The sequence below is a fragment of the Buceros rhinoceros genome, unplaced genomic scaffold (genome assembly GCF_000710305.1).
Source record: "Buceros rhinoceros silvestris isolate BGI_N320 unplaced genomic scaffold, ASM71030v1 scaffold1414, whole genome shotgun sequence".
Classification (NCBI taxonomy): Eukaryota; Metazoa; Chordata; class Aves; order Bucerotiformes; family Bucerotidae; genus Buceros; species Buceros rhinoceros.
In genome coordinates, this window is record NW_010409914.1 from 131,796 (window position 1) to 145,079 (window position 13,284).

At 37.0% G+C, this 13,284-nt stretch overlaps 1 protein-coding gene across 1 annotated transcript in view; it reads left to right on the top strand.

Annotated features, from left to right (window-relative positions):
* The window catches only part of ROBO1 (roundabout, axon guidance receptor, homolog 1 (Drosophila)), a gene marked incomplete at its 5' end in the record, with an annotated part of 114,032 nt that overhangs the window by 24,547 nt on the left and 76,201 nt on the right, over window positions 1–13,284 (top strand). The window contains 3 exons of the mRNA XM_010135390.1: window positions 2,067–2,187; window positions 5,739–5,877; window positions 7,156–7,283. Of these exons, the coding sequence (XP_010133692.1) occupies window positions 2,067–2,187; window positions 5,739–5,877; window positions 7,156–7,283 (388 nt within the window). The remainder of the gene's footprint in view (window positions 1–2,066; window positions 2,188–5,738; window positions 5,878–7,155; window positions 7,284–13,284) is intronic.

Below are 13,284 nucleotides of genomic sequence, written 5' to 3' on the forward strand. Positions count from 1 at the left end.
CTTGGAAGCACAGCTTCCTTCAGTAGGCATGTCACATCTTTGGAAGGTTGCCTCAACGTCCATGAGGAAATGTTTCCCCGACTCTCCTTCTCATGAAAATCTCAAATAACTTGTAAGAAAAGCAGCTTTCAATGATATTTTAATTGTTCAAATTATTCTACTTTAATGCTTCTCTCCGTCTGTGCTTTGAACAGAGGCTTGTGGTGATTCCTAGAAGAAATTTCTAGGATTGTTCTTGCTGTATATGTGCAAAATAGACAGTTATGTCATATTGGAATGGGTCTGAATGGGGTTATTCTTAAGCACAAATGCTACTGAAATTCAGTAGGTCTTAAACTCTTAAGGTGTGTATGAAAACCACGGCTTTCAGTTTATATGGGTTTGAAATCATCAGCCAAACTAGTAAATTCTTGTGATATGTAAATAGATTATTTTGTTAAATCTGGTGCATTCAGTATTGATATACATGAAATGTGTTTTTTTCTGCATAGGTATCTGGATATACAAATACTCCCAAATGCATGTGGAAACCTTTCTAAAATTGTTTTTTGAAATCCTTTGCATAGATTAATTGGAAATAAATAGCTTTCTGTGATTTAGGGAGATGAAAACCAGGAATAAATATAGATAGTCTTCTTGTTATATTTTATGTTCGCTTCTCATGCTTACCAGTTCCGGTGGTCAATAATCTAAAAAGGCACACAGATTCTTGAAAAATGTGTATTTACAGGGCACTTTTATTTTTTCATTCTTCATGCCTTGAATCCCTGTTGAAATTTCAGCATTACTAGATTTCTGGATGATAAGCGACATGCCTTTTCTGTTCTCAAACAACGAATGCCAAAGGCAACAGAATGAAATTTGTATGCGACACTATCTACGTTACACATGCACGTTCATTTATCTCAATAACTGACTGTCATCTTTGTGCACGCACATCTTACAATGATAATAAGAGCCCAACGCTGCTCAAGATGTCAAATTTTCAGGGATAGATTTCTAGCTGCAGGCAACTTGAGCAAAATAGCTCATATTGAGAACGCTCTACTCCTTGTCACTGACCACATTGAACCCTTTCATGTAGCTTTATATGTGGATTTTATTTATTGTGTTCTTCCACCCATGCCTTCAGCCACAGTGTTTTTTGTAAGTGATTGGACTCATAAGCATATGATCCTTAAAAATGTAAGTAATGTGATTTAGTAAGATTTTTATGTATTAAAGTAAACATGGTATGTAATCAGTTGCGTACACAAATTTTGCTGCATTTTGGTGAGCTTTGAAACTTGTCAACTATTTTGTCAATTGGATGGGAGAATAAATACTATTAAAGGAAGATTAGGTATTTTCATAAGCACTTCATAAATACTTTTACATAAAATAATAAGATTTGAAATCAAAAAGGCCAAGTTTTCTAATTTTGAGGTTATTGGAATACCATTACCTTCCAAAAACCAAATTCAGGATTCAGAGCAGAATGTTATTTATTTCCCAGTAAGGATTTAATTGCTTCTTCCCAGCTGCTTACCAGCCTTTAAAATTACTTATTTAAAGGTGAAGAACTAAAGAATAAAAGTCCTTTCCTTCAAAGTTCATGAATAGTAACAAGCATGACCAATGGTAGGATAATGTACGCATCTTTATTGTCAAGAAAAAGCAATTGCAGCAGCACTTAATGCGATAATAGAATTTATGTATAGACCTAATTTTTACCCCCCACTTGATTATATCAAACCACAGTAGTACATAGGAAGGAGCTGTAGACCTTCCGGCCAACAAGCATTAAACAGACTGTTGAATAGCCAGTATTACGTAACACAGAATGAAGGAAAGAGTAATAGGGTCCAAATCTAAGAGATTTCTAAAATACTGGTGTAAAAGCAAGCTTTATGCATAAGAGAAGGAAATTTGATTAATAGTAATTTTTTTCCACTTTTTTGTATGATTTGGAAAATCAGTGATACCTTGTTTTGTTTTGTTATCTGTATCAAAACCTTTTTCAAGTCAATAAATATTATGAAGTAGTTTATAATGAAGTATTTTTTATTATTCTTGACTTGTCCTAGATCAGAGGAGGAAAGCTTATGATCACATACACCAGAAAGAATGATGCTGGCAAATATGTTTGTGTTGGAACAAATATGGTTGGAGAACGTGAAAGCGAAGTTGCGGAGCTCACTGTTCTAGGTAAGAACTCCTCCTTGAAGACTCTGTTAATGAAAATGTTCAACTTTTGTTTTTCCCAATAAGCCTTTTTTTAAGGATCATTCTCATCTATTTCCTTTTCATTGTTTATGTAGAAGATGTTTTTGTCATGGTTGTGTTCCAGTACATGGGTGACAGTTGATGGCTTTGCACTCCACCTGGGCCTGTTTTTGCTATCTGAAGACACTTTCTTCAAGTGTCCACTGACTGGATCAATATTATAAAATGATAGCAAAACAAAAATTAACATCACTAAGAAGCAAAGGCTTAATCTTTCCCTCTCAATGAAGAAATTCAGAATCACTTTAAATTTCTATACTAAATATTATCCTTCAATATATAGTTGTGTTTACTGAGTGTTGTGAAGACGCAACAGGTTGACTTGTTCAGGTGATCCAAATGATAGCTCCTCTGAGCATCAAAAATTACATTTTCATTTGAGATAACTAAGCTTAGCGGAAAATAGTTTGGTTTTTTTTTTTGTTGCTGTTGCAGAAAAGACGCTGTAATTTCAAGTGCAATCTCAGAATTCATTCAGCATAGGAGAACTGTCTCATGGCCACTGTAGATGCAGCTTTGGTAGTATTCATTCAAAACTTTTCCCACATTACTTTAAAGTAGGGGGGGCTTGAGATAGCTTAGACGTTTCTGCAGAAGTAATAGACATTTTATCATCACAGGATGAGAATATTCAAGCCATGGCTCATAACACATTGGTTTCCATGACTGCTGCTGCAGTAGTCCTGGCTCTTGCAGGTTTTTTGGTGGTTTGTTTTTTTTTTTTAATTCAGGTTTATGATCTGTCTTGTCAGTCTTTGGTTCTTTGATCTGTCTTAACTAATTTTTAGTGTTAGGTCTGAGGCAACTTGCAGTCCTGTTTACAGTCTTATTTGAAGCAGGGTTTTCTGTAATGAAATGAGACTGCATACCACCTTAAAGTTGTTGAAACTAAATATCCATCAAAATAGCGTATAATGCTTTAAAAGCTAAGGAAGACTCCCTGTGATCCACTGTACTGTTTTAGGAGTATGTTTATTGTCAAATAGACTTGTAGAACTTCCAAGCAAAATCTAGAATTGAAAGAAAATCCTAATTACATGATTAAAGTTCTGGCTCTGGGCTCGTAGTTAACTGTACCAGTTGATTGTTCATCACTACTAAGCAGGGAGTCATGGTGTAGACTGTTACATAATCCAGGCTGGAAAATCTTACTGTTGCTGAATGCCTGTAAGAAGGATGCACTGCAGAGAGAGGTCTGTCTTTGCATTTTTCTGTATCTTGTTTTCCCTTCAAACATATTTCTGATTTTCAGCCTGGGAAAACTAGTACGGTGTTCTTTTCAAACAGGACAGTAAAGCTTTGAATGTCATATCAGTCTGTGTCTAGATATATCTTTAATACACCTTATTCTTTCAAGTCAGGCCTTAGATACATTTGAAAAGCATGAGAAACATGCTGACTTCATATATTAAAATCTTTCAACATAGATCTTCCATTTATGGGTTTTGGTTATTTAGAAGTTGAACTTTTGCTTTTAGGTCTTTGCTTTAGCTCAGAGGGAGGATTGCATGCTGGAATCTGTAGTATTAGAATCTGCAGGAAACTGTAGTATTAGAAAGTTTCAAAGTGATGCGTGCTAAGCTTTCCGTGTATTTACCAAACAATCGTGCGAGAGAGAGAGATAGTTAAATCAGTGCTAATTTCATTTATGCGTTTGAATAAGAGTGTTATGAATGGGCAGACAAAAGCTCTCAGACTATTATTCTTCCTTTAGGAAATTGATCTAGAGAACAACGTGCCTCTTGTGGGTTTTCTGTTGTGCATCAGTCCTGGCCTAACCAGATCAGTACTTTTGCTCGTGCTTAATTAAATTAAATATTCTTCCCCAAACTCTTCTCACTCTGAGGTTTAATCCAGAATTTTTTTCCATTCAGATTGGATTTTACTGCACCTACAAGAAAGGGGCCGGGTTGGGGGAGAACGTCTGTATTTGTATTTTTTAAATCACAGCTAGATTCATGTCTGTAGGTCTCTGTTTTATTTCTCACTCGTTGTATACAAACCCATGCTAGAACTGACATTATTTGCATAGCATTGCAAGCAAAGGTAAGTGTTCTATAGTACAAGTGTCCAGTCGTTCTGGACATTCTCAAGAGTGAAGAAAGCTCTTTTATAGGTTTTTTGTTCAGTTCACATTTCCACTTCAGTCCTTTTTGAACCATTCACTGAGGTTATATAATACTGAATCTCTGTATCTTTATCTGGCAAGTCAAAGCAATATTAGGAACTACCTTTTCCAAACAAAAACACGAGACATTAAGAATACGGGATTGTCTCTCTATCCTTCTGTCCGGTGCTTTTATACTGCTATTAGAAATTGTGGTATCGTTTTGGGTATTCACACTTCCTGATAGTGCCAATGGCTTCAGACTCTTCCAGTTCCGGGGAGATGATATTTGTATATCAAAATCAAAACGTTCAACTGCCTTCTCAACTCTCTCAGAGCGTTCACAGGTTTATAGGTAAAAAGGTCACCTGCCTTAGGCAAAGGAGCCTTCCAAGCACTCCCCTGTTAAACCTTCCCTGTTCTTTTATGGACATCCTGTTGTCATCTGGTACTTTTCTTCCTTGCACTTGTGCAAACCTCACTACACTCCAGCTTGGTGTGGAACTACAGAACTGTGAATAGCCCAGCACCATAAAGCTTTGAACCCTGTTACAGGCAGAAAAGTGTGTCAACCCCTTTCCTGAAATTCCCAGCTAGCAGCTGAGTTGCCAAAATAGGAGAGCTTGTAATAAGATCCATTTTGTTTCAGACAGCCTAAAAAAAAGTATGGAGCAATTAATATGACTCTGGTGAGCCAGAACCTGTGTCATCCGTGTCAGGTATAACAGCAATTTTTATGAACAAAAATATAGGACATTGTGGGAGTTTTGGGCTTGTTTTATTTTATGTGTGCTAGTGAAAGAAAGTTCTGTCTTTCTAAAGTAGCTCTAGAAACAATTGCTTTGAACACTAGCTGCTGCTGACTCCTGCAAGCAACCTGATAGAGATACTGTACTGAACCTTAGCCTTCAAATTTAGAGGCACCATTGAGTCAAAACCTCCGAATGTTTGGTTTGTGCCTTCTGTCTTTTTGAAGCAGTGCAGCCGATGAGGGGTCATTTGTCTGGGTCCTGGCAGCAGGCCTGCTTCTATCTGAGGATAGGGGTGTATTTAGATTTTCTGTGTAGGTTGTGTTTTCCTTTAGCTATATTAGCTGTGACAGTCATACATACAAAGTAAGGAAGTCTGACTTGAGTCCTGAGTCACTGTTGAGAGCATCTGCCTCCTGTGCCTCAGATTCACAGTACTGCTCATCTGCAGGGCTGTGGACCTTCTGCCTGGAGCTGGGAGCAAGAGAAGCAGCAGCAGAGGCACTTCTATCAGATTTGTCACCCTGCTCCCCTTGCTCTAATAGCCATAATTCAGGAAAAATCACAATTTGGGCACAGAACTGCTGGATTAACCCCCTTTTTTTCTTTCCTTTCAGAGAGACCATCTTTTGTGAAGAGACCAAGTAATTTGGCTGTAACTGTGGATGATAGCGCAGAGTTCAAGTGTGAGGCAAGAGGTGACCCAGTCCCTACAGTAAGATGGAGGAAAGATGATGGAGAATTACCAAAAGCAAGGTGCGGTACATGGAGTTACCATTTTTATGATATCTTGCTAGGTATATGATATTAGCCATTCAACATTTGACAGCTTGCATTTCTTTTTCTGGAATGAATAAGGCCTGGCTTGATATAACAGGACATTTCTAATTACCATTGAGCTCTGTTTGAAGTTAGAATTTATACTGAAACTTAAGAATGGCTTGTTGTCAAGCTTTTCTTGTGACAAGACACGACAAATACAAAAATACAAACAATATAATAAAAAATAACCAAGGTCAGTCAGTAATATCTTATACAGATTCATTCTTCACGTGAAGAGTCTTCTGTGATTACTAAAAGTTGTGGGAAATGTATAACAAATAGTAAATTAGTTTACAATATCATGTATATATTGGAGTTGGAATAATGTCTGGCGAAGTCTGGTAATGTAGAAGGATGCCTTGGTTATACATGGATTTGTTCCTAAGTTTCCAATTAAGATTTTTTTTCCGTCATTGCTCGAATTCAGGTCAAAAAAAATAAATCACCATATTAAAAAGAAATACGTTCTGTGATCAATAGAATATTTACTTATTTACTTTGAATTCCCAATTATAAGTTAAAAACCTATTAGGGGAGAGGATTGAAAGGAGAATCCATGTGACAGTTGGCTCTGGCCATACAAGTCCAGCTTTCTGTTAATCTGATCCATTGCTTTAATACAAACTGTAGTGTTTTTAAGAGGAAAATCTACTTCTCATAAAAAGAAACACATTGATTTCATTATAAAAGAATAGAAGAAGGTGATGAAGGGACAGGAAATGATAAAAGGCCACATTGTTCTTTAAAAAGAATTATTGAATGAATTGTGATTTACCTTGACTTTCAAGCAGTTCTGATCTTGAGAACAACCTCTTCAACCATATTAAAAAAAAATCCTTCATTCAGATGGCAAAATTATAGGGAGAATAATAACTATTATTACATTTACTTGTTAATAGAGGTATAACAATTAAATTGTTCTGTGTTAGAGCTTTATCATTGTATTAAGCCAGTGAAATTCTACAGACATGTAAAACTGACTCACGTTGCAAATGGAATCAGAATAAGGTTTTCAAATATTTAGATATATTTTGCTTTTAAAAAATTATTTTTACATTACCAGTTTAGAAGGATTTATACACATTTTTATTTCTAGGGAACCTGTGGGAATAAAAATATTTGAGAGCAAAATCCCCCTTGCTTTTACCCTTACAGAAATTGTGCAATGTTCTATTATTCCTATTCATTGTTTATCACTATGTATACTTAAAGATATGAAATCCGTGATGATCATACCTTGAAAATCCGGAAAGTTATGGCAGGAGACATGGGCTCATATACTTGTGTTGCAGAAAATATGGTTGGAAAAGCCGAAGCATCAGCAACTCTAACCGTTCAAGGTAAGAATGTTTCTTTGCATAGTTTTCCAATCTAGAATAAAGTTGATTTTTTTGCACAGCAATATTATAGAGTTGCTATATGCAGACTAGTTGAGTCTATGCACAAGTATTACAGCTGCAACTTCCTGGCTTGTATCAGAAACAGTGTGGCCAGCAGGGGTAGGGAAGTGATCGTTCCCTTATACTTGGCACTGGTGAGGCTGCAAGTGGATCTCTCACTACAAGGACACTGAGTTGCTGGAGTGTGTTCAGAGAAGGGCAATGAAACTGGTGAAGAGTCTAGACAGCAAGTCTTATGAGGAGCGGCTGAGGGAACTGGGGTTGTTTAGCCTGGAGAAAAGGAGGCTGGGGGGAGACCTTACCACTCTCCCCAACTACCTGAAAGGAGGCTGTAGCGAGGTGCGGATCAGTCTGTTCTCCCAAGTAACAAGCGACAGAACAAGAGGAAGCACCCTCAGATTGACCCAAGGAAGGTTTAGGTTGGATATTAGGAAAAATTTCTTAATTGAAAGGTTACCAAGCACTGGAACAGACTGCCCAGGGAAGTGGTGGAGTCCCCATCCATGAAAGTGTTGAAAAGACGCCTAGATGTGGAGCTGAGGGACATGGTTTGATGTTGACCAGGCAGTGCAGGGTGAACGGTTGGACCTGATGATTTTGAAGGTCTCTTCCTACCAAAACGACTCTGTGATTATTCTTAAGAAATTGAAGCATTTCACATGTAAGATCTTTTCATTTCACATGTAAGCAGCCTATACAGTACTGAGATGGGGACTTGAGTATATTTTGATCTTCAGGATGATCAGAATCATGTCTCTTCACAATTTTTGTGTCTGAAACCCTAACAGAAAGAAGAAAACCAGTGTTACCAAGCTACATTATTTTAACTTGAAAGGAAAGAGTTAAAAGTTCAAGTATCTGCCAAAGTTTTTCAATTAAATATAGTAAAGAAGCAGTGAATGATAAATCTGTTTGTGTATCTTTTAATATACTAACCCAGACCACTGGAATTCCTGTTGCTTTTTCAAGAGTGTATCGTAGCACTACTGTTTCTTCGTAAGATAAAAATTCAGTGGAACTCAAGTGAACTAATATGTATAAAAATCCCTCATTGCCTTTATATACACAATCCAGATGTTCACTGTTCAGATAATCCCTCTCTTCCTTTCCTGGCTAGCAGACAGGCAATGATGTCATCTTGATACTTTTTTCTAAGCACAGATCGTCCTTCTGTCCTTTTCTCTGTTCAGTGAGAATTAGTCATTATGGAGTTCTGGGGAAGTATAGGCTTAAAAGTATTTTATTTGGTAACAGGCTTTATTCTGACACATTTACTGTAACAGGAAGTGTCCCGTCCTTACCCTGTTCTCCTTTTTGCACCAGAAACATTTGGTGTTCCTAACGTCTGTAGCTGTTGGGAAAATAGGAATTCTTTTGTTGAAGGTCTCACAAAACCAAGAATTTTGAGATGTTCAGTTTTGTTAGTCACCATGTTGTTTACACATCAAAAGTGATACCTTATGTTTTCAGAATAACCAGCTCTTAAATCTTGGAGTTTTAGAATGAAAGATTAACACATGAGCAGTAAGCACAGTTTATTCAAAAGAAAAAGACTGAGTTATTTTTTAAATGGTCATTTCTTTGGAAGATCATGTCTTACATCAACTGTTAATCTCAGAAGATGTTAGTATTAAGAAAATTTGCTTTATGACTGGTTGAGCAACTGCATTTCTGGAAGTAAACTATTGGTAATCTTTTGTAGTCCTATTCAAAATAATAATAAACAGGTTCTTGTAATCCCATTTAGGTTAACTGTGCTACTTAAATATGAAATTACATAAGTATCTAGATGTTAGAGATCTAGAGTGAGATCTTTTTGAGTTTTCATAATAAAGTAGTACTTTTAAGGAACATGATCATAACCTAAGGGTTGATTCAGCAAGATTCTTGGGTTTTTTAAGTACTTGCATTACACAGTAGATATTTATTTTGTACCAGCTTTGCTCTGCAGATATTGTTATGGGATAATTTGTTTCCCAGTGTGAATGGATTACTTCCTGAGCCATTTGTCGGTACAAATGTTTTATAGAAGGGACTGATTTGAGAAACCGTGATATGTAAGGGCACTTTCTAGTTCCTGATGTAGTACATTATGATCAGAATCCATTTATTAGAGTAGACCTAGTTTTGTGGGAAAAAATGAAAAACTTTTAGAAAGCACATTTTCTATTCAGATCTTTTTACATTTTTCCTTCTTTTTCCTTCTTCTCCTCTTTTTTGCTCTTTGCCCCTCCTCTTCTCTTGTTTAAAAGACTTCTTTTTCTCCCGTAAAGGATCAGGTTCTTGACTGTGCTCCATCTAGAGAAATGGGCTTGATCTTCTTGTTTTAGTGCTAAGATGACATTGATGTGACTGTTCATGGACACAGAGCTCTCTGAGGAGAATTTTTTTTTCATATGAGTAGTATCTTTTCTGAATGGTTTAAGGAATGGAATTGACAAGTCTTTTCTGCACATTTGGTAATTATCATCTGATCTGTTGACCATAGAATTTAATAAATGTGCATTCTGCTATGTCAAATAGAGTTATTTTGGTTACACGTTTGTAGGTAGATGGCTGTGTTGCAAATCATGGCCTCAGAAGTTACAGCTGCCGTTGTGCAGGCTCGTTAAATTCAGCAAAGCACAAAGAGAGGTTTTTGCTTGATTTTGGGTTTCTCTCAGTTTCGTCTTTTTTGGTGGGGTTTGTTTTGGGTTTTTTTCCACCACAGTATCTCAGCATTAGGCTGTGGTGTTTTCATGCTGGACTATATGCCAGAGAAATAATACAAGAGTTGTAAATGGTAACCCCAGAAGGTGCATGTCCATGTTAGGAAAGGGGCAGTAATCATCTGTCAAGTGCCTGTAGAGTGCAAAGGCTGCACCAAAATAACATAGCACAGAGTGGAAAGGGACACTGCTCTTTGGGACACTGCTCAGGCCTTAGGGCTAGTAGCACTGCTAAGAAGAGGACATATCCTTTCCTATACTCATCAGACCTCAAGCGCAGTGATTGACTTGTGTACATTCTGCTCTGTACAGGGCTATCTAGGGTATTAAAAGGTGGAGCGTTTAACACTGAGGCTAACTGAGATACCTAGGCATCAGGGATGTGTTGATGAAACACGGTAAATAGCTAACCTGGTGTCACAGCAGAGAGCTGCGCTGGGTCTGGCAGTATTATTACCTCCAGGTCGGCTCTGACCCTACTTATTTAGCAGACACTGGAGTGCATAGTGCATGCCCTGCAGTGTTCCCTGTCTCAGGAAAACTGCACAGCGCTGCCTCCGAGCTAGACGAATGGGCCCAGTCTCTGTCCACGTACTAGAACTGTCAACTTGGATAGTTCAGCTGTATATAATAGGATGCTAACTGTAGAAAACACAAAAGAGGGGAGAGAATATAAATTCCATTTTAATGTTCTTCCTGCTCATGGCATCAGTGTCACAGATTCTGATTATTGGAATAACTGCTTTCCTTCATACAGACTCCTGACTTTGGGGGTTATAAGTGTTTCCTATGTGAAGTACAGATTCTGCATTTTTATTGCGATTTCAGTCATATTCTTAAACCAAATTTGAAGTTCTGTATTGACATAGAAGTTTGAACTCTTCACTTAGTCTTTTACTGTTGCAACTTAAAAGCATTTCCTTCCTTGAAACTCTTTGTCAAGTTATCTTACTTTCTCCTTGGAAAATTAAATAGTTGAGAAAATGTAATCCTGCTGTTGTTTGCATTTTTCTAAAATTAGAGTGCCTCAGTCCACTGTTTTCATTTTGCAGCAATGTGTAGTGCGTATGTAAGGCATCCAAGATGTTGTTAAATACATGTGGAAGCATTTCATTCAGGAGATGATTAATTATTAAAAAAATACCTCCGTCAATACAAACTGCCAGGAAGGAGCCCAGAGTACAATACATTAAGTATTACCAATACATTATATTTTACCAGATAGCTGATGTGATCCAGAAAAGGGAAACAATGGCCAAAAGTGCATCTCTGAAATCAGTGGATTTCTCCCTTGCTCTAGCACTAAGCAAGCTGGATATATTATTGTGTATGTATTTAATGTATAGACAACATGTTTTTAATGTTTTTATGGAAATTTCTATTATGTAATTTCATCAGTTTTATGCCTTGGAGCAGGACTGTAGAAATTATAATATTATATATTTCATTATTATATATCTAATTTAAGCCTATGTTCTTAAAATTTCCAAAAGCGCATGCTTCAAAACTTCACTTCTAGAAAAGAATTAATTTAACCATTAATGCAGATAGAAATAGGACTTCTTCAAGAATCTGTGAATTTCACATTTAATCATAAAAATACTTTTAAGTAAATCTAACGAGCAAAGGTTTTACATATTTTCCCCTATTCCATTTCCTTTGATCCCATTTCCACTACTTAATTAGGCTTTTTCAACATCTAATTTTGTAAGTTGAAACAAGCTTTACTCTCTGATACAAGTGGAAATTATGGCTCCCCTGGAAGTCCTGCGGTGCAGTTGACCAAGAACCATTATAGCAATGACAGTGTAGTTGCTACTCAGCAGGACTTGAAAAAAACAGGTCAAGCAGTTCAGTTGACTTGAGGACATCACAAGCAAAATTGCGACTCCTGGTGACTGTCAATAGGTCATGAGCAGGTTGGTAGTGAACAACAATTCTCAAACTTTGAGTTCTTCTTAACTGTTCTTCCTTAAGCAGTAGGTCCGGAGGAGCTCACAATACTTCCTGCAGTCCCCTGCCTAATACGGACCTAAAATGTGCAACAGCAGTGACTGAACTGTAAAATGTAAATTTTGCTGTTCAAAGGCACTAAACACATTTGGTGTTATCAGCTTGGTAGGAAAAAAGATGAATTTCTGTGGAAATTATGCTGGCCAATTCATAGTTTACAGTGGTGATCTTTGATATCAAGTTTTTGTAGCTGATGATATCATCAATTTCAGAGTCAACAAAGCTTGTCTGCAAGGTGGATAGTGAGCAGAACTTTTGATGATAAGTGACTTCTGGCTGTGATTTGGCTGTACAAGGCAACTGACAAGGAATTTTAATTTGAAAAGGTGACACATGCTTCAATTCAGGTCTGGAATTTCCTCCTCCTTCCACCCTTTCTTTGTACAAAGTAGCTTCAAGGCATTCCATAAAAGACATCTATTTGATAAGGCTTCTGGGTAGGGTTGAGAAAAACACCCAGAATGAAAAGGAATAGGATTTGCTCTTTTGATGTGAGATACCTTATAAATGTTTCCACTGTGTCAGGCCACTGGTTCACATTATAAATTGGCTGTAAGTGTAATTGTTTTATAAGCATCTGAGCTACCCACATTAAAATAACAAAGACAAAAATGCAAATTTTTATGGAATTAAAAAAATGCTGTTGAGGTGTATGGTGGGTATTATGCGTTGCAGTGAATGCCTCACAGTATCACTGGTGAGTTAAACTACTTGACTTTTAAAACTAGGGCTTGTATTTAAATATGAACTTGTCTACATGGTCTCTCTTTCAGTCAGTATTTCTTCTTTTGAAAGAACTAATTTTAGACCATATACTCTCTGCATTCCACATGAAAGAGGAAGGAAGAACAGTGGCTGTCCTGTGAACTAAATGATTTTTTTAATTAATAAACTTTGGCAAGATGAGTGAGGGAGACCGTCTCTTGTGATTTGTATAGCTTGAAGAGACAGCCTTTCCCCCCTTAATGACTGCTGTAAACTATGACAGCACTTCAGATTTCTGTCAAGGATCTGAGGAGTTTGGCTGCCACCTATTTCTGGTGAAAGAGAATAAATCTTAAAAGTTGATCAGATCGAACTGAGGAAACTATCTAAAGAAGAGATTAGTGCCCTGAAGGTGCTTGTTCTACTGAAGCAAGTGATGAACACTGAGATTCCTGAAGCATTTCTAAAACACAGGTAAAAGAAGGAATCAGTAAATACTTTCGTGAAATGTAGGG